At 39.1% G+C, this 25,334-nt stretch overlaps 2 protein-coding genes across 3 annotated transcripts; one reads left to right on the plus strand and one right to left on the minus strand.

Annotated features, from left to right (window-relative positions):
* Positions 1 to 84: 84 nt before the first annotated feature.
* c21h14orf119 (chromosome 21 C14orf119 homolog) lies at positions 85 to 1,292 on the plus strand. Its single transcript, XM_050033602.1, has 2 exons — positions 85 to 865; positions 954 to 1,292. Exons 1-2 carry the CDS (start codon positions 431 to 433, stop codon positions 1,125 to 1,127), a joined length of 609 nt encoding a protein of 202 aa, XP_049889559.1. The 5' UTR covers positions 85 to 430; the 3' UTR covers positions 1,128 to 1,292.
* Positions 1,293 to 1,573: 281 nt separating this feature from the next.
* si:ch211-14a17.10 (nucleoprotein TPR) lies at positions 1,574 to 24,019 on the minus strand. Of its 2 annotated transcripts, none has more exons than XM_050033601.1 (56): positions 23,861 to 24,019; positions 23,469 to 23,536; positions 23,335 to 23,379; positions 23,217 to 23,241; positions 23,005 to 23,073; positions 22,837 to 22,926; positions 22,670 to 22,738; positions 22,446 to 22,538; positions 22,122 to 22,208; positions 21,895 to 21,993; positions 20,828 to 20,893; positions 20,654 to 20,743; positions 20,454 to 20,540; positions 20,271 to 20,360; positions 20,085 to 20,174; positions 19,803 to 19,889; positions 17,339 to 17,401; positions 17,188 to 17,250; positions 17,027 to 17,095; positions 16,788 to 16,871; positions 16,537 to 16,623; positions 15,976 to 16,059; positions 15,808 to 15,876; positions 15,626 to 15,715; positions 15,309 to 15,398; positions 15,129 to 15,218; positions 14,634 to 14,696; positions 14,491 to 14,553; positions 14,336 to 14,398; positions 14,177 to 14,245; positions 13,933 to 14,016; positions 13,469 to 13,555; positions 12,714 to 12,791; positions 12,546 to 12,614; positions 12,301 to 12,390; positions 12,074 to 12,163; positions 11,892 to 11,981; positions 11,739 to 11,801; positions 11,585 to 11,647; positions 9,807 to 9,875; positions 9,058 to 9,141; positions 8,660 to 8,746; positions 8,312 to 8,395; positions 8,103 to 8,171; positions 7,930 to 8,019; positions 7,750 to 7,839; positions 7,560 to 7,649; positions 7,380 to 7,469; positions 7,198 to 7,278; positions 6,959 to 7,021; positions 6,179 to 6,241; positions 5,923 to 6,069; positions 4,740 to 4,886; positions 4,574 to 4,615; positions 4,433 to 4,480; positions 1,574 to 2,292 (listed from the first exon to the last, which is right to left on the minus strand). In XM_050033601.1, the coding sequence occupies exons 1-56, from the start codon at positions 23,934 to 23,936 to the stop codon at positions 1,742 to 1,744; spliced, it is 4,887 nt and encodes a 1,628-aa protein (XP_049889558.1). In that variant the 5' UTR covers positions 23,937 to 24,019; the 3' UTR covers positions 1,574 to 1,741. The 2 variants fall into 2 exon arrangements, with proteins under 2 accessions (XP_049889558.1, XP_049889557.1); XM_050033600.1 differs by having other exon boundaries at positions 22,122 to 22,211.
* Between the last annotated feature and the right edge of the window lie 1,315 nt (positions 24,020 to 25,334).

Genomic DNA, 25,334 nt, shown 5'->3' on the forward strand with positions numbered 1-25,334 from the left:
CACTACTATCGAATGTGTTTTATATCGAATACACAAATGACCCATTATCATTTATTTCGCCAACAACAAACTGCGCAAAATATGCGCAAGCTTGATTTCCTACATCACAAGGCTAATAGGCTAACAGCTCACCCTTCCTGTTAGTACGAACGATGAAGGCGACTTTCGTTCAACATAGATACGCTTCATATATGCCGACAATAAGGTGATTTAAGTTTATTTAAAAGATGTGTACTCGCAATAAGAGCAGTTCATTGTGAGGTTAGTTCCTAATTCGGACTCCGACGGTAGTATTGCTTAGACAGAAGCTAAGCTACATGTTAACGCTACCCAGACCGGAGGAGTCTCTGTGCAGCTGGCATAGCTGATTAACTCACAGCAGGGGAATAGCTGGCTTTTCTCAGGTTGAAACAAACCTGCCTTTCCAAAGATGTCGTGGTTCAATCATGTCAGTCAAGGCTCACATCAGCAGCAACAGCAGCAGCCCGCTGACAGCCACAGACTCGCAGACATGCTGTGGAGCACTCACAACTCCAGGCTCAGGGGTCCGACAGAGGGATCACCGACCATGGCAACACAGCACTGGACCGGCTGCTCCACTCCCACCCCGGAGGACTTTCCATCAGCTCCACAGGGTGTAGTCAGCCCTCCGAGCCTTGAAAACCTGTCCTGCGCTTCTCCGGGTGCAGGAAGGGTGAGAGAGCCGGAGCCCATCTCCTATGTGAGCCTCCAGGAGCAGCGGTGCGTCCTGAGCTGGTTCCAGGGCTGGAACGCCAGTCAGAGGGAGCGCTTCTTGCAGGACCTTCTGGGGAAAGCTGTACCTGGGAAAGTGTGCACCCTCCTAGATTCACTCAGTACTCTTCAGGTACTATACACACTGTAACCTATTAACAGATGATCTAGATAGTGATGTTATGTCATTTCTAACATATATCTTTTTGCACACCAAAAAGGTTAAAGACAGACTACCAAACATCTTTGAATGCCAGCTGCGTCTGTGGACCCAGTGGTTTGAGTCATGGGGAGAAGAGGAGAGGAATCATTTCCTGCACATACTGGAAGAGCGGGACCCAGTTTTTGTCGCCCACTTTTACAGGAGTGTTGCTGGTACAGCAGGAAGAGACTGAGCAATGTTTGCGTTGTGATAGAAAAGCAAGTGAAATGTGTTAGAGAGGTGACGTGTTGGGCAACTTGTATTAGACCTTCTCCTCAGAGAATTGCTTGTGTAACTTTGATGGGATTTGTGAAGCTGAAACCATTCCATTAAGAACAGAGGTGTTCATTCAGTATAAGCTCTTTTTATCCCGTTTCCTACACTGGATTCTCCAGGGCTTCACTTCACTTCTCTTTTTAAGTTCAGAACTTTTTGCCTAATGCTTTCATCATGAGTGATACTCTGCCATTTAGTGACTAATGGTGCGGATGTAAAATAAACAGGTTTAACATCTGGCTGTAACATAATTAAACTTACATGCTTAATATTTCTGTAGAGGGCCTAGAGAGTGACACACCCGGAATGACATGGACAAGGAGACATGTTCTTTTTCAAACATAGAATAATAAACAAAAAGCATTATTGTTTATTTGTTGGTGTTTTATTTTCTGAAACAATCAGCAGCAGTAATAACAGTACTATGCCTGAGAAATATTCTACTGTCACAGGGACTGTTTCATTACCTACTGAGAGGACCATAAATGAGATCTGACACATAGGACAAAACACAACTTGCCCTATTCACTATTATATCCAGTCAACTGATCCAGGTGAAAGTAAAACTATTGGTACCTGACTTTCAGTATCCTCAACACAAAAATTGATAAATGGATGGATTTTGTCTGTAAAGCTTTGACCTACAAATGAGTATATATGAGATCTGGCACCAGCATCGTAAAAAACAACCTCTCCCTTTTTGTAGTCCAGTAGAATTCCCAGTGTAATAGGTTGCGTCTGAAGTGGAATTGTAACAGATTTCCTATCGATAGCTCTGTATTGACCTTGTTTGTTCAAGACAAGAGTCCAGAAACCATTTCTCGGACTGAATGATATCGGTCCCTTTCTTGGAGCAGATTCACTGGCCATCCCGATGTGGAAACAACGCTTCCCAGCAACAGAAACCTCCCAGTATTGTCTGCCACTTGAGAACCCAGTCGCGCCCAGGACAGCAAGAACTGAATCATACCGGCCTGGATGGTCTGGGACATTTTGTATTTCCTCACTTGTGGACATCTCAGTGTTATCTGCCGACAGAGCTATTCTGGGATGGGCTGTGTTTGGGTCCAAGGTCATCTTCTCTGTAAACCGAGAAATGTAGTTACTCGTGTATCTTTACATCACATTTTGAAAGAAAACTGATATTCAGAAGTTTAAAACACTACTCCAGTGAGGGGTGTCACTTCCATAAAGTTTAGGTAGTCACAAGTGGCAGTTGAAAAAAAAAAGATCAAAATTAAAGCAGCAGAGGCTGAGATATCCTAACTTTGGGGCTTTGGCATGGGTCAAGCTCCAAAATAACTGGACCCTACATTTCCCATGATGCAACTGACTGGCATCTTTCATTAGACCCTGCCTGTGTGGTAAACGCCCATGTCTTACCCATGGATGTATAGAGAGAGCTGGATACAGCGTTGGAGGTGGGGCCCATTCATTGCTATGAAAAGTGCGCAGTGGTGCATGAAGCCAAAAACCTTGGTTTCTGCAGTAAGAAATTAGCCATATCTTCCACATCGTAAGGTTGATAGAGCAAGCTAACGAAAGACTCTTGGTGGCTGAGTGGCTAACCTCCAGTTTAGCCCTCCTGGATCAAATCTTGATCATTAAACACGTCATTTTCACAATGTAAATCTATGGGAAGAGGTTGGGTTTTTTTGGGCCCCATGGCATCATGTGAAGGATTCAGACTTTAAAATTCCGTGTTTGGCCAGTATAGAGTGTTCCTGGGATGATGTTTTTCTATAGCCAACACGAAACAGAGCTTCACCCTGGTTTCCTCATCAAAAAGCCAATGGGATTTTTTCAATGGGATTATTGCACTGTGGCAAACAGATATTTCCAATACTTACAGGCTTTGTTCAGCAAGATGATCTTCACAGATAAAAACAACTTTAATGATTTAAAGCCTAATGCAATCACAAGTAAAAAGCTAATGTTAGGCTATAAACTAGTACTAGTACTAGTACTAGTACCGTCCCTCACTCTGAGATCTCTCCACTTTGTGCATGTATAGGTCCTGTTTGTGCATGTGTGTGTCTTTCAGACCTGTGTGTAATTGACAAGCAAGAGTGAAAAACATTGAATTTCCCCTCAGGGGGATTAATAAAGTGAATAAACTTAAACTTAAAACTTAACTTAAACTTAATTTAACATCCCCATCACAATGAGGCTGTAAAGCCATATTCGGCAGAATAACGTTCTATAGTCTCATTTAGCCACCAGTTAACAACTGCCTTTATTAAGACAAAAAAGCTTTAAAGTTCACAAGTGGGGTATTTACTGATATATTTTCTGTTAAAGAAGAAAATGTGAAAGTCTCTTCAGCTTATGTTTACCACAGACCTTATCTCAGGCATCTAACCAAAAACCCATTCAAAAAACTCACTGAATTTGAGATGAGGATCCGAGAGTGGAAAAATGCTGACTAATTTCTGGGTTTTAGGACTCATTCCTGGAGCACTCTTTATAAGATTGGCTTCAAAGCCTGGTGCTGTTCCTGGGGGCTTGATCTTACCCTGAAATGCATTGCATGTTGGAAGACAATAATTCCGACTCCCAATTTAGGATCTAAATGCCTCCCACTGCATCTGCTTGGGAAATTATGGGTACCCACAGCAAACTGATGTTTATGTCATGTCTGTCTCTGAGCTTTGAAAACATCTACAGACGACCTACATCATTTACCACAGCACCATTAGCAAAGAGAAACAGCGTATAAAATAAGTTAACTTGCTTGTGTTTGCTCATTAAAATAATGTAAGACAGCTCCAAATTGTGAAAACGGGTGCCAAGAGTACTAGTGTGAACCATCGCAGCTAATAGCATTAAGTTGTTGTGCACATTCGTTGATGCAGATGGGCATGTTGCAAAAACTCCTCTCAAGCAAAGATCAACTGAATGGAGAGGAAATGGCAGCTGCAATATTGTTACAGCATGTTTAACAACACAAACACCACATAGAGTGACATAATTAATGAAAAGATCATTCTGCTTGGTTCACTGTGTGTGCCGCCCTGTTGCTATGACGTCAGGTGTGTTTATGTCGGCGAACTTGGGCTAGATGGATCTGCCTGGGATCTGAAGGGTTATATATTTTTATCATGACATTTATGCAGTTTGAGCATTTTACATCCAGGATTTAAATATTAACACTAAACAGAAATATCAGGCTGCAGGCTGAACATTTCCAAGAAATTAAATTTAATCTTGTGTGTGACTCACTGGTATGGATCGTCTTATCTTCCTCATCATTCAGTTTGCTTTGAAGTTCTGAGGAGAGAGAGAGAGACCAGCACATTTTTTTGGGTGGGGGTAATATCACAGTGTGTTCTCTGCAATTTGTTGACCAGAACTAATTGCTACCTTGTACAGTATCCTCAAGTTGTGTCTTCTCATTTTGCAGGTCTGGTATTGAGACAGAAAAGACATCGAGATTTGTACATTTTATCAGGAATCATGAGAGCAACTGCTACATTTTTGTCCCTGTTATATTAAATGAATCTGCTTATTGCAAGAGAGTTGAACATACTGTCGTAATCGCTCTGCAGCTTGTTATTCTCCCTGGTCTGTTGTTCTAACTCCTGCTGCAGCTGGTTAAGCGTGGCGTCCTTCTCAGACAGCTGCTGCTGTAGGTAGTCAGCGTTTTCCCGGGCCTGCTGCAGTTGTCTCTCTAAGTCTGTTTGGTGAAATGTATAGTTAAAAAATGACATCAAATGCCTCCTTGTATTATAATGCTGGTATCAAAACGCCAAACTAAAGTGGAGGCTATTAAGTAAACAGGTTAAGTTATCCCCTGCTTGACAAACCATTTACAAATCAAATGTTTTGGCAGTGGCTTGACAATAAGCTTTCATCAGTACTGTTTCATAATAGGAGTCTAATACAGATTCCATTTTACTGAAGCTGCTGATTGACAGTATTCTGTACAGTGCCCAGTTTCTTTAAATATGTCCACAATAAGTTGTTTTTTTACAGAACTGTATTCTCCTCGGTAGGAAAAACTCTTAAACAGCCTTTTTTTATACCGTTCCCATTCCCAAGCCATCAAGCACCAATGCTTTGTCACACCCCTCTGCTTCTCATAGCGACGCATAGGGCATTTCTATGTGAAGCACAGCTGAACCACATTGTAATGCAAGGTACAGTAAATGTTGTGTAATGGTGGCAGTTAGATTGAGGCAACAAAACTTTGGTTATATATTTGGTTATAAAGAAAGAAAATCATTTTTAAATAACATTAAACAAGAATGTTTTTTGCATTATAATAACGTAACTCGACAGAAATATATCACAACATTGACTTTTGGTTTCACTGCAGTCTCCTGGGTGAAAGTCTTGTTTTGTTTGACCTGTCTACCTCCCCACCCTCTCCCCTTACACAGACTTCATAGTTGCTCTCCGCAGTATTGCCATGGATGGGTTTACAGTGGAGTTAGCTGAAGGCCCAGTACGTCTCAAAAACACGCTAAAGGACACTTTTGGTATTTAACAACCTGAGAATGAGAACGGGCTGGTATTTTACATGAAATAGGCTACGCACTGTTTAGCTTGTACCTGAAACATAGCACCTCTTAGCCTTCACAACCGCATCCTTGTTAAATGTGCAAAGTCATCTGGTGTGCTGGACTGAATACAGCGCGTGTGAGGTATGTTCGACACCCCTGCTCTAATATATACTGACTGAATGTATTGTTTTTCTCTATGGAACTCACTCTTGTATTCGTGCTGCAGCGTGATATTCTCCATGTTCTGTTCCAGCTCCTGCTGCTGCAGCTGTTTGAGGTTGGCATCCTTGTCATGCAGCTGCTGCTGCAGGCGATCCGCATCCTCATGGCTTTGTTGCAGTTGTCTTTGTAAATCTGTTTGATGAAACATTCACTTAAAAAAAAAACTAAATCGAATGATGTAGTGGATGTGAAGGACAACTACATGCATGGAGTGAGAATGAGGTCATATTGAGGATCTCACCATCACACTGGGTGTTGACATCAGTGCAGCACATTTGCAGTTCCTTGATCTCTTCCTTTAAGTCTGACAGAGGAAGGAGGTGGAAACGCTATGTATCAAACACCAAGAGACTTTAGGTAGTGTCTGTCAAAGTACAAACAACGTCCTTTGTCTTCTCCTTAATGCTTTTTCTTGACTTTGATGGAAAACATCATGAGGCCAAGAAAAGATATAAGGGAGAATTCATGAGGTCTTAGGAAAAGACAACCGCGGTGCTAAGAGAATCCAACTGCACCTACACTAGGACACATAATTATCCAATGGCAGATGTTATTGACATGGGTCTGCTGTGTGAATTTATGCAAGATGCGCAAAATGGGTTTTTGTAAACAGCCGAATGGTACGGCACTTTAAATGCTGCTGCCACGAGGAACTGTGGGACAGCATTACCTCCTGTCTTTGCGTAAATAATGGTCCCTATGCTAAAGGAGATAAGAAAGAAAGCATTTAAACATCTTTTCTTAGCATTTAGAGAATTCACTCACCTCTTATCATCACTGCTATTTACACATCATTTTACTCAGTTAGGAACTTTATCTTTGGACAGAGCCATGCTAGTGGTCCCCTCCCCACCCATTTGCAGTCTTTGTGCTATGCTATGCTAGCTCTGGGCTGTAGCCTCATAGCAAGCAGACGTAGGAGTGGTAACGACCCTCTCATCTAACTCTCTGAAAAAAGCAAATAAGCATATTTCCCATTGTCAAATTATCCCCTTAAGCCACTGCAATGTAATATACATACCTTTATTTGTGTTTTCAAGTCGTCTGTTCTCTTTTTGTTGTGTTTGCAATTGTTGTTCCAATTCTGAGAGAAGACACAAAAAAACACAACTGCATGAAAAACGTATATGATGACAGATGATTTAGTCATCACGTTAGTCTTAGGAAAATTTCCAATATCTATTCTAGCATGCACAGTAAGAAATAATATGTTGGATGACAGCACAGACATGATGGTATAAAATTCTCAGATTGACAAACCAATGTTATTTTTGTCGGCAGCCTTGGATGCCTTTTTCTGAGCCTTTTTCAGCTGTGTCCTCAGATCAGCAATCTCCATAACTAGCAGAGACACAGACACAGACACAGCCACAGTGTTATTTGGTGCTGAAAGGAATCAACCGGCAGCAGATGTAACAACAGCAAATAAGAGATTTTCATACTCAGTTGAAAGTTCTTTGAGTCTGCTTCATTGAGTCGAACTTCGCTGTCTTGCAGTTGCCTCTTTGACAAATCCAGTTTCTTTTGAAGCTCTGAAAATGATTTAGAGATCAATGAAATACAAAACCATAGAATCTGTGTATGTGGCTTAACAGAAGGTATGATTGCATTTCGGTCTTTACCTGCAAGATTCTCAGCATTCGTTTCTTTAATGTCTGATATCTCCTCTTCCAGTGGTTTTATTTTCTTGTGAAGTTCCATAATCTGAGCCGCTAAAGATCAAGCAAGGGATTTTTTTTTGAATATTCTGATGCTACTTGATAACTTGATAAAAGTTGTTTTTCTCTGCTTAAGGCTGAGTGGAACACTTACACAAATTAGCAATCCTTGTATCACTTGAGTCCAGCACCAGCGTCTTTTCTGATATCTGATTTCTGATGTCCTCCAGTTCATTCTCCAGATCTTTAAGAAAGACAGAATGGATCTTATACTTCCTCAAAATACATGAAAAAGTATTCAGAATAAATTTGACTTGTGCACACGGCTTTCCACCTTTTATTCTCTCCAATGCTGCTTGTGACTGACGCTTCGCTTGCTTCTCCAATCTTGCTATTTCATCTTGTTGAGACAAGATTTTAAACACTGACAGAAGAAAGTCTAGATTAGATACATTCAGTGAAGCGATAGAACAATTCACTTTTACTGTCATTTTGATGATGACTCACTCAGTTTAGTATTTTCATTGTTTTCATCTTGAATTCCTTCAACTAAGTAATTCAAATGGTTTTGGAGTGCTGTGGAAAAGACAGAATGGCATTATTTCACGTGAGGGTATGTTTCATTTAGACTGTTTATTCCAAAAATTTGGAGATGTAATTGCTTTAGAGTCCTTAGTGTATGTCTTCAAAACATACACTAAGGACTCACCACTCACCACTAATCTTAACGTAATCTGTGTCATTTGATGCCACATTCGCCAACTTCTCAATCTCTGTTTGTATCGTAATAATCTGTAGAACTGAAAAAAAGGTTAAACATTGGTAATCATATTCTAGCATGTATAACTTCCCACCTTTATTATACATATATTTCGGTGCTTTTGACTCTTTCAGTGGGTTGTTTATTAAGAATAAGAATAAGAATAACTTTATTCATCCCCAAGGGGAAATTCAATTATCTGTCAGCTCATCTATTATATGTCAAAGAATTATAAAGCCTGATGGCTGATGGTATATAGGATCTTCTGTATCTCTCTGCCCTGCATGGAAGATGTTCTACTCACGTCTTTGTGGTTGAGTACTTCTTTCTTTCAGCTCTTTTGTTTTTTTGGTCAGCTCGCTATTTTTCTCTTCGATAATTTTTTGAAGTTCTGCGGAAGAAAACAAAGTCGTTTTTTTTCAGCTTGTATATCCTTCCTTTTTCATGCCTTTTTTGAGAATAACACCTCACATCATTGTTTCAATATGTCACTAAGCTGCACAGTTGCCATTTTTGTGGACTCATTGGAGAGCTTCATTTAAACAACATGAAAACTGAATATCTCAGAAACAGTATATACTTAATGTCATGCAAGGATATAATATATTGACACACAGGCAATATTGTATACTGTTTTGAAGCACACACACACACACACACACACACACACACACACACACACACACACACACACACACTGACCTTTTATTTTGGTTTCAGATTCAGTGTTTTGTAGTTGTCTCTTTAGCTCCTCCAGTTGCAGGGTTAATGTAGAAATTTGAAGAGCTGAAAGAACCAGATTTTAAATCAGTTAAATTAAAGAAAGGTGTTCAGATTGTCTTAACTTTTTTCTATTACTGGTGATTTTTTTTACAGTAAAGTCAGACTATACTCTTTTACAGTCATTGCCGGGCTGCAAGCACACTGCTACATGTAGCTACATGCTACCATCAGGGAATCATGTAATCTTGGTCGCCAGTGTTGTTGTTTTCTCCCTGATTTCGGAACATATTCCTGCTGGAACATGTCCAGTTGTGAAGATTTTGGTTGAGAATGTTTTATTGGTGATTTTTCACGGTAGAAAGTGCTGCTATTCTCTGTTACAGTCATTCCCCCTGCTGCAATGACAATACAGAGACCCTGAGATACAGACGACCCAGAAAGGCTGACCAATCACAGCAGACTGGGGTTTTTTGGGAGGCAGGCGCTTAAATGGAGCATCTAATACAGAGGACAAATACAGATGTTCCAGAACAGAGGGTATGAGGATAATACAGTGCTTTTTTGAACATTTAAGCATGCAAACATGTTCTAGTAGAAACCTGTAATAGAAGTATGTACCTGCACATGAGCATAATAGTTCCCCTTTAGAACTCACAAACATCACAACACAATCATTCATTTTCTTAATCAGTCAAGTCACTGTTGGGGAACATGGCTCCACCACTCACCAAGTGAAGTAATAGACTCAGATTTGGACTGCAGCTCCTTCATTTTGGCATCCAGGTCATTCTGCAGACCTGAACACACATTTGGACACATTAGTCACAACTGCTGATCCAACAGACAGAACAAGATATAACATTTGTATGCCTTAAATTTGGTGATCTGAGGACTGTGAACAATATATTTCTAAGATACTAGTTTCTGAATGCTAATCTAATAGTTGTGGTTTTGAACATCTTTTTTATTTAACATCAACATCTGCCATGGTTGCCCTCTCTCCTGTTTACTGTTCACCTCACCTTCCCAGCCACTTGTAGAGGTTGTCTGGCTATCACAAGATCATACGCAAAACACTGTCCATAACACACAAAACTGTATATCCCCTTTTGCAGATGATACTATCGTTCATAGAAAAAAAGCTCTAACTTGATGCCCAGATGTTAAACTATTTGACGGGTTAAGTACTAGTGCCCCTAAGTGAACTCTGTTAATGTTCCCAATTTTCATGGGGTACAACATTTCCATAATATTTTTAAAATAAGACTTTGGAACCAAAAAAACCCATTATGAAACTAGAAGGGCATAAGGTGTAAAATCTGAACATATTTCCTGAATATCTAATGTAGTTTACTGCAGACAATTCACATTAAATGATTCCTTTAGCTCTCCCTGTTAGTAATCGGTGGTTCTTCAATTTGTTTGGACAGTAAAGGCTATCCATTAAGGTTCACACACATTTCCCGATAATTAATTCATCTGGAGGGATTGATTTGCAAGATGTTGCATAATATTCCCTGTGCTTTTCCCTCCATCTTTTTACTACATCCAACTCTAATGCTGCTCAGGGTTATCGCTGATATATCATGTTCTCTGTGTATGGTACAAAATCTAATTGTTTGCTAACATTGACAGAAAAAGATGCTGCTGTTTCTATCATCAATTACTTTAAAGCAGTGGTGTAGTGGTAATTGAAGAGGTGGGTGTACTACTAGGTAGATAGGTAGGTTACTGATGAGGAAGTGGGCAGACTCTCCTATATATTACAATGGCTGTTTAGCTGATAGGTGGGTATACTGTAACTGGATAGAAAAAGAAAGTGGGTAGACCCCGCATACCTCAGTATACCCTCCACTACACCACTGCTTTAAAGAGCCCCTGCAATGAAAATCATGTTTTCAACCTTCTGAACATGTCAGTATGTTTTTTAATATGCTACAAAACTTACTGTATCATGAGCGAAATAAGTAGTCAATGCCATGGCTAAACATTTCTGCCTTGAAACTGCAGCTTATCAATGACAGTCTCAAAACGCGGATCACACAGGCAGCGTTTCAAACGTCACATACCTAAGCAACCAAACAACTTGTGAGGTGGGGCTTTCCATGTAGTTAGCATAATACTAGGGTGAAACAAGGAGTCTCACGGGATGTGTAGCTACACATCAGTATTTTGCAAGCTTGGTTTCACATAGTTTCACTTCAATTTTTTTTACACCATTGTATATTCTTTAGTAGCTAGCAAAACAGAAAACAAGCAGAGGTTTGTGTTTGATGATTAGGGTTGAAGATAAGCAGGTACATTTGAGCTGCAGTTTTTTCATTCAAAAACTTATGTATATGTATTTTAATTAACCAAGATGAGTTTTTAGGGATTTAATCAATGTCCAGAGAGTAACTTTAAAAAAGACATCAAACCCATATATTTCCAACAATGGAGTCAAAAGGGTGTGACGTTATTGGCCAGCAGAGACAGTCAGTAACAAGTCAAAAGAGACTACACTCACCTTTAAGTTTTTCCTCAAAACCCGAACACTGTGCTTCTGTCTCGTTCAGTTTATTCTGCAAAGCTAGAACAAAAAAAAAAACCCATATTCATATTCAACTTAATCTTCTTTTTTCCTTGTTGCAGAAACCTAAACATGCTAGTACTGAACTTACCCTTGATCTCAGCTTGATCTCGGGAGTGCTCCTCCACTTTTGCCTTCAGTTGTTCTCTGAGCTCTAGAAACAATAAGGTATGCTTTACCTTAAGAAGGGGCTATACTGCTAATATATAAACTCAAGAAGGTAAAAAAGAAATGAGATACTCACTAGTAACTACAGCAGAAGCTGTTTTTTCCTCATTCTGCTTTTCTGATGCAAGGCTTCTGAGTTGGTTGTGCAGATCAGTGGTTGTCAGAACTGAGAAAGAAAGAAATAAGATAAGATACATGGAAAATTTTAGACTATTTGCTCAGTTATGAATGAAGACACCATGTTCCCCCTCTACTTACTCAGCCTGGCGTTTGTCTGATTCTTCTCATTCAGCTCGTTGACATATTTCTGCAGCTCTTCCGTCTTGGTTTTAAGATCATTTGTGAGCTCTGAGACAAATTTAAAGAGGTAAAAACACATTTATTGGTTAGATGAAGAAGATCAGAATACAAAATAACAACAACAGTAGCAGCAGGTCATGATTTGCTTGCTTGGGGATTTGTAAAGAAATATTAGAGATACTTACCGGTCACCTCAGTGGTTCGTAACTTCTGGAGATCTGACAACTGTTTCCGCAGCTGCTCCACCTGACTCTGCAGGGTCAGGATGTGCAGCACTGAAGTCCATCACAACAGAGAGGGAAAATGTAGTTTAATTCAACAGACACTGTAGCAGAATCATATAGGAGGGGATCTGAGAGGAATAGCAGACATTCCCTCATCGGAGAGACGATGGAAGAAAGATTTCCGGTCACAGTTGTTTCAAACTCACCCAGTTTTGTGTTGTCGTCGCCTTTGTCTTCAATTTGACTGATAAGGCCATCCACTCTGTCTTGTAATTCTAGGAGATTGTAAGTAGTCTTTATTGTCAATTACATTTTGTCATTTGTGATTTCATTTCTTTAATAATTTGACTCTGAATTATTTGAAATAGACAAACCTTTTACACTGCCATCAGTGGTCTTGTTTGCAGCCTGAAGGTCCCATATCTCATTCTGCAGCTCAATGACTGTTAAAACTGAAACAAGCAAACACGCCATGAGTTTCTCTGGGCTTATTATTATTAATGTGTTGCCAGTGCAGTTTCTCCCACAGTTTTTCGATAAAGTTCTTCAATAGAAGGTATTCTTTCTTCCTGCAACATGATGGGGATGCTGCAAAGTTTGGTTCATTTTTCAGACAATTTGTAAACATTTAAAAATACTTTTTGATATATTTCTGTTCATTTCTATTGTGTCATGGTACAACAAATTTCAAGATAAATAAATACAACGGCTAGCAAATATCTGGTTTTAAGTTTTATACCTCACACACATTTGACACATATTATCTTATATATTTTAAGTTAAATAAACTTTCAGTAAGGTAGTAGTTAAGTATACAACTACCAGATGTTTTACAAATTATAGTCTCAAACTGTGATCACACAAACAGTACAAATTTAGTTGTTTACATTAAAAAAAGAGCGATTAAATTCACATTTTTGATGACATGACTGTGTTTAAAAGACTTTCATAAATTATTTCTTCTTCTCAGTAATAGCTGTGGAGCCATAGTCCTTATACATGATCAAACTTTTATCTAAAGGGTCACTATAGCAACAGGTGGCAACAGATGTTTAGTTACACCCATAAAGATTATTTGGAGTTAAACACTGACCTAGATGATAACAGCGTATCAAATCAATGTTCTTACTTATTTTGGGGTTGGGGATCAGTCTCTCTATGTCTGCAGTCTTGGAGTTCAGTTCTTCTTGTTTCTCCTCCAGCTGCCTCTGCAGCTCTGTGAGGACACAAAGTGGTAGAGGCAGGAAGAGTTAATGTGACACAAGCACATCTAAATGTCATTTAATCTTCTAAATGACTGTTGAAAAAGCTAACTAACTTTGGTTTAAACAAAGAACATCTGATCATGTAATGAGATAAATTCACTTTTTTTTTTAACCAAAGCAGAACATTTTGCTCGAACAAGCAGATTAATTAAAGCAACATCTGGCTGCTAATGGAGTGATCTGGCCTTGTTAATTCAAGATACTGTCTGCTATCTCATTCCACTTGTATATCTTTTAAAATAGTTTTAAGGAACACACATTTTCAATGCAAAACTAAATTGTTAATACAGATACACATTTGCTGTGTTTAACATTCACTGTGGCTCACCTGAGATTTTGTCTGGGTCTGCCGTGGTGGAGATCTGATCCCTCAGAGTCTTCAGACCATCATGCAGGTTTGTCACACTCAGAACTGACTCAGATAAACAGAGTAAACATCACTACACAGCTTAAACTTCTGAAGCAAACTGAGCAGAGACCGTTTTCATGTAAAATGCTGAGATTTCAGCTATATGTGAATAATGCACTGTGCTGACTCTATAATGGCAGTGCTGCAGTATGACGTTACTCACTGAGTGCCGCTTTGGCGTCTCCGGCTCTGTTCAGTTCTGCAATCTTCTGTTCAAATTCAGTCTTTACCTCTGATAGAAACATACATATGAATCATATCAGTACTGAAATTAAAACGTGACTTGTCAGAGCCTTTCGCTAAAGTTATATTTACAACTTACCCACATATCTTTCCTCAAGACCAGAGCATTCTTTACCCTTTAATTTCAATTTCCTCTGCAGCTCTGTTGTATAAAAAGAGGACACCAGGTCATCAGAGCTCTCCCCACACAGCAGTCTTACTTGTTACAATCCTATTAAGAAGAAATCAGCTCACCTTTGACCACAGCCTGAGCAGAGGCATGTTCCTTCTCTTTGGCTTGAAGCAGAGTCTGAAGGACTGTTTGAAAACAATGTTCAGACAGGCAACGCTTTTCTGCACTAACCACAAAATACTCAAACCAAGACTCCACAACTTACCCTTGATCTCAGCTTTATCACGAGAGTGCTCTGCCATTTTGGCCTTCAGTTTTTCCCTCAGCTCTAAAAAACGTCAGTTTTGCTTCATGTTACCAAACAGCAATTTTTTATTAAATAAATAAATGAAGGCTGCAACAAACTATTATGTTTATTCTCAATTAATCTGTCATTTATTTCCTAAATTAATCAACTAATTGTTTGGTCAATAAAATGTCAGAAAATGTTTTTTCCAAAGGCCAAGATGCCATCCTCAAATGTCTCATTTTGTCCACAACCCAGATATTCGGTTTACTGATGTAGAGGGGTAAGGATACCACAACATATTTACTTTTAAGAAGCTGGAATCACAGAGGTTTGATTTTTTTTTCTTAAAAAATTACTCAAACCAGTGACTCCATTGTCAAATTAATTGGCGATTAATTAAATATTTGACAACCAATCATTTAATCGTTGCAGCTCTAGAATTCAGTGATCTGAAGAAAATGAAATACTTACGAGTAACTGTTAAAGATGACTCCGCTTTGTCATCGTGCTTTTCTTTTTCTAGGTTTCTTAGTTGGTTGTGCAGATCAGTAATTTCAAGTACTGAGGTACAGAAATAAAATATTGTAAAGAAATATATTTTAGAGTGTTTCTTAATAATGAATGAAAACACCATATTCCCCCTCTACCTACTCAGCCTGGTGTTTGTCTGATTCTTCTCATTCAGCTCGTTGGCATATTTCTGCAGCTCTTTCTTCTTGGTTTTGAGATCATTTGTGAACTCTGAGACAAATTTCAAGAGGTGAAAACATACGTATTATTTATATACAGAAAATAAGGACACAATAATAATAATATTACAATCAATGTAAGCAGTAGGCCTTTAGCTTGCTTCCCTCACTTAACTTTCACAGTCTTCTCTTCAGTGCAACCAGCTGTATTTGATCTGAATAATGCTGCTCATATTGTGGTGATCAGGGGATTAGTAACGAATCATTAGAGATACTTACGGGTCACCTCAGTGGTTCGTAAATTCTGGTGGTCTGACAACTGTCTCTGCAGCTGCTCCACCTGACTCTCCAGGGTCAGGATGCGCAGCACTGAAGCACATCACGACAGAGAGGAAAACATATAGTTTAATTCAAGAGATACTGTAATAAAGCAGAATTTCTCATAATTATTTCAGACTCACTTAGTTTTATGTTGGCATCGTCTTTGTTGTCTAATTCACCGAGAAGGCCTTGCACTCTGTCTTGCAAATCTAGAAAAAGAAAACTGTTTTTAGTCTGTATTTTTTAAATTTTGACTGTCAAATAATGTCACAGAGAACTGTTAAACTGGCATTTTAAATAAGACTAACCTACTATACGGTCATTAGTGGTCCCATTGGCAGCCTGTCTCTGAAGGTCCCATATCTTATTCTGCAGCTCAATGACTGTTAAAACTGAAACAAACAAACACACACACACAGTGAGTTTGACTAAATCTGTTAAAAGCAACTACTGACTTGTTTTTTTCACCACCAACAAAATACCTTAAAGATCCTCTAAATTGATGATGTGTCATTCTATAAATATCATCCTGTTTCATTTAGCAATTAGTGCCCAAATAAGCGTAGAAATATCAATTACATTAGACCTTTATGTTGACAGTCCTTCTGACTTGTAAATGCCATATGCCATAATTTCCTGAATTTTAGTAAATTTAGTGCATTTTTTTTCTGCCTCAATTAATGGTCTAAATGTCTTAAATCTCTGTCACTGATATTCCTTTCATGTTTTTATTGTGGGGACAAATGCACTAAATATTGATTGGGACGTGTCCTTTGCATCAACCCTGAAATCTACATCAATGGAGTGCAGTGACATGACATTAACACTCAGGGCTAAAGAAATGCTTGAGAAACACTTATTGAGCTCACTGATTTGGGGGTTGGGAATCAGTCTCTCTATTTCTGCAGTGTAAGAGTTAATTTCGGCCTGCTTCTCCTCCAGTTGCCTCTGTAGCTCTGTGAGGAGAAAGCAAGAGTCAGTGATCATTTCAGGAAGGAAAAAAAAACCAATAAGAATGTTTTAAAGAATTGAGAACACAACAAAATATTCTCAATACCCAACTCAATATTGCACTGAGACATATACAAGTTCCCAGTGGGAAACATTCACTGTGACTCACCTGGGATTTTGCCTGGGTCTGCTGTGGTGGAGATCTGCTCCCTCAGAGTTTTCAGAGCATCATGCAGGTTTATCACGTTCAAAACTGACTCAGATAAAAAAGAGCAGACATCAATACACATCTCAGCAGTAAGTGAGCATAGACAGCTTTCATGTAAAATGGAAGAGATTTCCTCTGTAATGTAAATAATACACTGTGCTGGTGTGATGATGTCAGTACTGCAGTGTAACGTTACTCACTGAGTGTGGCTTTGGTGTCTCCGGTTTTGCTAAGTTCTGCAATCTTCTGTTTATATTCAGTCTCTACCTCTGATAGAAACACACACATGATTCAAATCAGCACTTAGAAACTAAAACATGACTGATCAGAGCCTTCAGCTGAAGTCATATTTACAACTTACCCTTGTGTCTTTCTTCAAGACCAAAGTATTCTTTACTCTTTAATTTCAGTTTCCTCTGCAGCTCTATTGTACAAAAAGATGAAGTCACATCAACTCAATGCTCAACTGATATTGCGCTTTGAAGTTGTCAGTGCAGAGTTAATGAACTTACCATTTATTTCGGCCTGAGCTTTTTCAAATTCCCTTTCTTTGGCTTGAAGCAGAGTCTGAAGAGCTGATATGAAACAATGGGATGTTAAGAGAATTTAATCTAAGTGAGTCAAAGCTACCAAATATTAATGGGATCTGTTTTTGTCAATTATCAGAAGCAGTGGATGAAGAACTCAGATCTTTAACCTTAGTACCACGGTGCAGAAATACTGTGTTACAAGTAAAAGTTGTAAAATTTACTTAAAGGAGCAGTATAAAGGTCTTAGTGACATCTAGCAGTGAGGTTCCAGATTGCACCAAACTGTACTGCTTACTCCTCCTTTTTCAAAGCATGTTGGGTACCGTTCATAATTGAACCGATACGGTACCGGTACCGGTATCTGGAATTCGCTACCGGTACCAAACGGTACCTTATTTCGGTACTTTTTAACCCTATGGGCCCTAGGCCTTTTTGGGGTATTTTTACTGCCTTTACTTTTAAGCTCATATCACAGTCATTATAAAGGCTACATACACATGCTATATCATGCCATCTCTGTTCTTCTATGTGCCTGTATTTTATATTAATTTTTATATCAATGAAAAAAACAAATCTGTGTGCCTAAATTCTTACATTTTTACATGTATCTCAGCATAGCAAGTTTGAAAAAGACATATTCTACCATATATGAAGAGGAGAGACTCTGGAATCTGGCAATATAAGAACTATGATGGTGGGACATTCTGTCACTTCACAGTTGTCCAAAACATGTGGTTTGTGCCAGGTGGACATGATTGCCAGTATTTTTTCATTATTGCAAGAAATTCCATTGACTCATTCACAAGTCAAAAATGTGTTTTAATCTGAAAGAAACATGCAATATTTACATCTAAGATGATAGAAAAATAGTCAACCAAGTGCAATGATGTCCTCCAAGATAATATTTGTTTTTCAGTTTCAGTTATATATTGGGGAGACATTTTGGGCATTGGTGGGGGGGCACGTGTCCCCCTCAATGTATATGGTGACTACGGCCCTGTCAGCATGCATAATTAGGCTGCAGGTGTCTGGGTGTGCAAAGGTGAAGTGGCTGGTCTTGTCATACAAAGTTTGATGGAGTGTCAATTGGACAATATGGAGATATTTGCATCTTGAAAGCCGGACTACAAATGTGGATAGACAGGGAGAAACACACGTAAACCTAAGACGTGGTAAGATACGATATTCCTCACTATATGAAGTGACCAATAACAAGATCTGTATAATGGATTGTAAAGAAATTCGTCAAGTTTTTATTTTGTAGACAATTGATCTGTATTTAGAGCGTGATGGGATGACAGCACAATGATGTGTGTGGTCCTGCGCTTTCATGTAATATGCGTGGCATTTCTGTACGAGCCTGCGTTCGCGAGTAATCCATCCAAGAGTAATGTGTGTGCAAAGCTGTATGAAAGCTCTGTTATACATAATTTTATTGTAATTTTTCCCTGTGAAAACATTGGATTACCAACAAGTGCTTGGCCTTGTCGGAAAGCTACAATTCTGCTGTTTCACGTGATATGCGTGGCTTCTCGCTATGACGCACGGTCGCGGAGAAAATCCACAGAGAAGAACGGGTGAATTTGGACGCACTATGCGTCGTTCGGGCCCATAGTCTAAACTTCTCAGTTTCAACATTTTATTGAGAACATTTAGGAACAGTGCTGCACGTTAACTTTTGTCTGCACATTGTTTTTGTCGCCATTGTTGCTGAGTCTGAGGTGCGAGTCATGCGCTCTCGCTCCGCCTCCACCTCAGGTACCGAAATTTGGCACTGTTTCATTTTAAGTGAATCGGTACTGGGTAGTACCGACATGAATCGGTACCAAGTACAAAAAGTACCGAGTTTCGGTACCCAACCCCACTCCAGAGCCAGTGTTTAGTTTGCCCAATCTGGGCTACAGTAGAAACATGCAGTTGCAACATGGCAGGCTCTGTGGGAGAGAACTTCCCCTAGGTAAGGAGAACACAAGTCTGAATTTCAGGTGATTAATAAAGAATGACACTGGAAACATCCCCCCAAATCCTACACACTGCTCCTTAAAAGGTCCAGTGTGTAGCCAAGAACTGACAAACCAATCGCATTTTTGTGTCAGCCAGTGTAGTTTACAGCCCTTCCATGATGAGAGCATCAGAAAAACAGTTCTTTTTTAACGTGAAACTGCTTTATTAAGTGTTTATACAGGTTTTCCGTAGATAATTCGGCTCCCAGTAAAAAACCTCCTGAACAATAAACACTGAAGGAATTCTAACCAGGACTTCACGCTTGGCACATGGGAGAAGTTACAACTGGTTGCAATCTGCAGTCCTCACCACTAGATGTCACTAAATCATACACACTGCCCCTTTAGGTACAGTACTTAACGTACTTAGTTACTTTCCACCACTAACTATCAGCTGCTTTTCAGCCTGACTTTAATAGCAGAAGTAGAAGAGGAGGACTCACTGGTGGCTGGATTTGGTGATGTTGTCTGGTGTTGCTCATCGTCATTCAGCTCTCTCACTTCTTTCATTATACTGATGATTTTCATGACTGGTCAAAGTAAAAGAAAAGACTTCAATGTTTAGGCACTGACTTTTGGCTCTGATATATCTATGATGTAGTGTGCTTTGTTGTTTTCTGCTAGTGGAGATAGTACAGCTTTAAAATGGAAAGGTTTTTGGAAAATAGAAGAATCAGGTCAGGAATCGGGTATTTTTTAAGGGTCAGCCTGCCTCTTTTTCATACTTAGTTGTGCCTGGGCATACTCTGATTCCTCCAGCTGCTTCTGTAAGTTTTCTTGTTTTCTCTTCTCCTCCTCCAAAATAACTCGTAGCTCTAGGGTGAAAAACAAGAACAACAACTTTTCCAGTTTATCAATTCATAATCCCACATTAGGCACGTACAAGTGTGACTTTATGTAGGCTCATTCACCTTGAAGTCGGGAATAAGTTGTCTTTTTGGCATTCATCATTAACTGTCTGTAATGCTCCACCTCGGCCTGCAGTATTAAAATTTCCTTGGCTGGAGAAAAAAGACAAGGAATGTCAAATACCTGCTGTAGTAAAAATTACTATAACAACAAAAAAACTGCATTTTTTTGGGTTGCAAACTCACTAAGTTCTGTGTTATGCTCCTCACGATTCAACTGTAAAATCTTCTTTTTAAGGAGCTCAATTCTTTGCCTCCACTGCCTCTGGTAATCTGAAAAAGAAACAAAAATAAAGCTTTGGTAACATTACGTTTGTCATGTACAAGATTACACAGGAACTACAACACTACGAGACAAAGACAGGATACAAAGTACAGGGACTCACCAGCAGCATTATTCCTGGATTCCTCAATGTGGACACTGATGAGCCTCTGCACCGCTGCAATCTTACTGTGCACAGAAATCAGCTCCAGCACTGGAGCACCAGCAGAGAATTTGTGTCAGGAAAAGTTGCACCCCAAACCTTTGACACTGTTTAATATAGAGAAAATATACTGACTAGTTGATTCTGCATCTCCTTTGCCTCGCAGCTCACTGAGCTCCCTGTCAAGCTGTTGTTGTAGAGCTGATGAAGTGGAATTAAGAAGACAACAAATCATGAAACATTTAATGCTAAAAGATGAATTCCTGCAAAACAAAACTGAAAAAACAGAAAGAACATATAAAGTGACATGGTGTAAGGGACTATGTAACTTTCACAAAAAGGGGCAACAAATGACACTTATGTAATAATACTAACTGTAACAAATGTTCATAGTTTCACAGATGGGGAAGAGTCTACAAGGGATGCGCCTATGAATATTTACCTAAAGTTTGCTACCATTAGCCGCATAAGCTACTGGTAACACCGGATCAAGTAAGGTTGACGTGCATTTATTCATGAATTCAACTTTCAATTTGAAAAAGGAAAATTTGTTATTGCTAACTGGGTGTTCTTGTCTCAAAAGCCTGACTTCTGATATACGTCCTGAACATAGACTGTATAAAATAATGTAGACTGTACAAAATAATGGATGTAGCTACTGTGATGTCACCCACAGGTTTGTGGACAGCCAGTTTGAGGCCTCAAGTTTGGCATTTCAGCCGTGCCACCTTGGTGTTTTAGAGCCAGAAATGACCAAATGCAGATGAGGGTTGGAGCTTTTAAGGAGGGAGGGGTAAATCTGACTCATAGAATGCTGTGACAGACAGCCTGTCACTCAAGTGGACTCGCCCTTAATTATACGTAACTTAAAGCCTTAATAAAATGTAAATGGGTGACTCATATAAAAATCCATCCCCTGTACAGTTGCCATGGATGTTTAAATTAGCTACAAAGTCTGAAACTGTTTCTGTACCAGGCTGTTAACATGTATTTCTCCTGTAAAGCTGGGCATTTTCACATGGGCTTGATTGATTCGCTTTTGGAGCCAGCCTCAAGTGGCTGTTTGAGGAACTGCAGTTTCTAGCACTTCTGCATTGGCTTCATTTCTCAATCCAAGATGTTGCCGCTTGGTCCTGAATTAAAGACGGGCAATTTTCAAATCATAACGTGCAGATATCTCATTCACGTGGGCAGCAATTTACTCTGAATTCTCTTGTTGGCCTGAAGACTTGTTACTCCTCCTCTAGATTCTGCACGCTCCAAGTCCCAGATCTGATTTTGCAATGAGATGATCTGAAGAACTAAACACACACATAAAAACCAAGTTAAATCAAAGCCATTTACTACCGTGCAGCTCAAATCAGCATCTTGAGACTTAACCACTGCTTACAACTGTTCTACAAATGTCTTAAAAATAAAACATTCTTACTCAGTGTTGAGTTTGTGTGGCTTCCTTTAATTTGCTGCATCTTCACGTTCAGTTCATCAGTCTTGTCTTGCAGCTCTCTCTGCAGCACTGCTGGCACACGGGTTTGGAATCAAAGACATGTAGCTGATTTATCTAACAAAGCCATTCCCACAGACACTCCAAGCAGAACTAGCAGTGCAGATGAAAATATCGAGCAGTTGGAGCCAAGCTAAAATATTTATAGTTGAAAATGATATTGCTGTTTATTGTGTCAGAGGTAAAGGGAGGATACGGTGCTAAATTGCACAGACTTTTCCAGCGGATAAAGAGCAAAGCAACACTCACCTCTGATATCAGTAGTTTGCGTAGAATTAGCAGCATGATTGACCTTCCTTTGTAATGTACTCACCTCCCTTGTGAGTGCAATGATTTTCAGGGCTAGAAAGAAAACAAGCATTTTCATTTGACCAAACTGAAACTTTGCATTGCCATAAGAAATGAAAAGTGACATGTACTGCAAAACAATAAACAAAACATGAGTGGTTCAACTCAAAGTCAGGTAAACTTACTCAGAAATGCATCACTATCAAATGTCTCCAGGAGCTGGTTCATTTTGTTGAGTAACTGGGTTTGATAAGCTGTCCAGGAATTAAAGACACAGTTTAGCATTTTATCCATGTGTATCATCTAAACATGTGCCATAGAAGCAGAGTATGATTTACAGTCTAAAGCTTACAGCCAGTAATAGCTGAGGCTGTCGAGCTGCATGTGGCAAGCTGCAGGTTCAGCAGTCTGACCTCCCTCCTCAACCCAAAGGCTTCATTATCTGTCAGAAAGAGTGCAGGTTATATCAAAGAAATAGTTTGAACTAGTGGTGTACCCCAGATTCTGGGTGAAGACTCACCTAGCTGTCTGTTGCGGAGAGCTGTCTGCTGAAGCTGACTGTTAAGGTGCGCTATCTGTTCCTTCATACCTGACAAGGCATGGTGGTAATTCAGGAAGATAATAGAGACAGTACGTCACAATACGTTTATTAAGTGTTACAATATGGTCTCTACATCAAGCTAAACCATTGTTTGCATTTGAAATGGGAGACTTTACATATAAATGACTCACCAGTACAAGTTTTGAAAACAATTGACTGTGAGAGAACAAAATACATTGGATTAGTTGACAAAAATATGAAAAGTAGATTAAAAAAACATTCTTGAGTTTTTTTGTTGTTGTTACTTACAGTTACATTGATATTCCTGGGATCAATTCCCTCTGGAAGGGTTATCTGAAAGAGAAAGAGCATTGTAAGGATTGGCCAAATTGCTGCATAAATGTGTTTATTTCATATGATAAGTAACAGTTTTGAGAACTCACTGGGATTTTTGAAATTATTTGGTCCACATCTGGGTTTCCTGTACGGCTAGTTACATAGCTCTGATGGACTGGGGAAACAGAGACCATTAAACATAAACACTTAATGTAGCTGTTAGGAGTTTAAAATATTTACATATTATTCACTGCTTACTAACAGAACTACACATGGATTACTGTTCCATGTTTACAGTGCTTTCATAATATTGTCATCCATACTGTCATTTTATTATTTTGATCTTTTCTGTACACACGAAATCTATTATATGTCCATCCTAGGAGAGGGATCTCTCCTCGGTTGCTCTTCCTGAGGGTGTTGTATGCTATACAAACTGTAAAGCCCCTTGAGGAATATTTGTGATATTGGCTAGATAAATAAAATTGATTTGACTTACCATGTCTGTTGTCAGAAGCTTGAAAGACACAGGAGAGAAGGACGGGAATCCAAATGATGCGGGAACCCCCAGCCATTGTACTGCTTGTCTAAAATGTCCCTCTTCAACCTAATGCTTTTTATATGCCACTGAATGATCAATGTCTGCAGATGTTGGTGGTCTCCCAAATAAGGAGGAACAGACAAATGCCTACGTTGACAAAAAGCTAAAATCTATGTCCATCCAAAGAAGAAGAGGTTGCGTTAGATATTGCAAAACTTTTTATTTGTGCTCAACAAACACTGTGGTAACACTCAATCAAGGTTACTGTCCTAGTGGACCAATATTTAAAAATCAGCCACAAAGCATTCCAGGCAGGAGGCTGATGAATACTGCACTCTGTAGTTCATTTTTACAAAATATGGAGAAGATTGCTTTGTTTGTGTGCCACCATCCAGTCCATCTGTCTATAATGTCTCCATGTCAACAGTCCGTCCTGACTCTAAACTGTTTGTAATGAAGAACATATAACCTTAACAAATTTAAGGGTAAGATCTAAGCATTATCATAGCTTCACATGGCACCATCAATATATAGATTGGAAACTGAAGTAAATGGAAACATCAAACAATGTTTAGGTGACAAGTCAAGTTGAAATTAAAGTGATAAATTCTGCAAGTGTCAGGTCACAATTGACAAACACATCTATTTACACTGGATTAATGATTAAAAGGGTCCAAGAGTTGTATAGTGGCATGCATAAAGGTGAATAAGAATTTAATTTAAAAATATTTTCTAGTGCTCCTCTGTTGGCCTGGCAATCTATATATAGTGCACAGTAGATTACTGTATACACCACGTAACCACAATATCTTAGTTTCTCTGACATGGGTCTCTTGTCAACTTTCTAATAAATAACTTAAAAAAAAGGAATGCTCTTGAAACACAATGAAATATGTGTCATCCTGGAGATACATGGTGTGTGACTGTGAGTCTTTGAGTTCTTTTTTGGTGACTTCTAAACAGCACTCAATTGTTTTTTTGTTGTTGTTTTTTTTTTAAAGCAAGACGGTGACAAATGAAAATAAACTCTTTGCAAAAGCTTGTATTTGCAAACTAAAAAAGAGCTGTGTCAGCCTTACTTGTATAGAATAACTTGCTTTGTTTGACTTGTGGTCTGAGCTTCTTCCAATGTTTACAGTATTTCCTGTGGAGGCGTTGATAATGATTGACAAAATGTTTTCGTTTCTGGTCTTTTTCCCAATAAGATGCCAGTAACCAGTTAATACTCTACTATCAGGTGATAAATAGTTTAAGTTCAACAAGTTGTCCCTGCTGCTGACTTTATTTTGTCATTAATGCCCACATAACCCTGACATTAATGTAGTCCTAACATTTTCAAAGCTAAGATCAACCTTAATTTAACTTGACATGTAAGACTCTGGACTGTGGAGCTTTACACACATCACACTGCGCAAATCACAGTTCACTCCAC

The sequence above is a fragment of the Epinephelus moara genome, chromosome 21 (assembly GCF_006386435.1).
Source record: "Epinephelus moara isolate mb chromosome 21, YSFRI_EMoa_1.0, whole genome shotgun sequence".
NCBI classification, from domain to species: domain Eukaryota; kingdom Metazoa; phylum Chordata; class Actinopteri; order Perciformes; family Serranidae; genus Epinephelus; species Epinephelus moara.

Coding starts and splice junctions, on each gene's coding strand:
- c21h14orf119 (XM_050033602.1), top strand. CDS start 431: ATGTCGTGGTTCAATCATGTCAGTCAAGGCTCACATCAGCAGCAACAG. Junction 866..953: donor ATTCACTCAGTACTCTTCAG/GTACTATACACA, acceptor CACACCAAAAAG/GTTAAAGACAGACTACCAAA.
- si:ch211-14a17.10 (XM_050033600.1), bottom strand. CDS start 23,936: ATGGCTGGGGGTTCCCGCATCATTTGGATTCCCGTCCTTCTCTCCTGT. Junction 20,894..21,894: donor GGCCAACAAGAGAATTCAGA/GTAAATTGCTGC, acceptor CCACTTCATCAG/CTCTACAACAACAGCTTGAC. Junction 2,293..4,432: donor AGATAAGACGATCCATACCA/GTGAGTCACACA, acceptor CTCGGTTTACAG/AGAAGATGACCTTGGACCCA.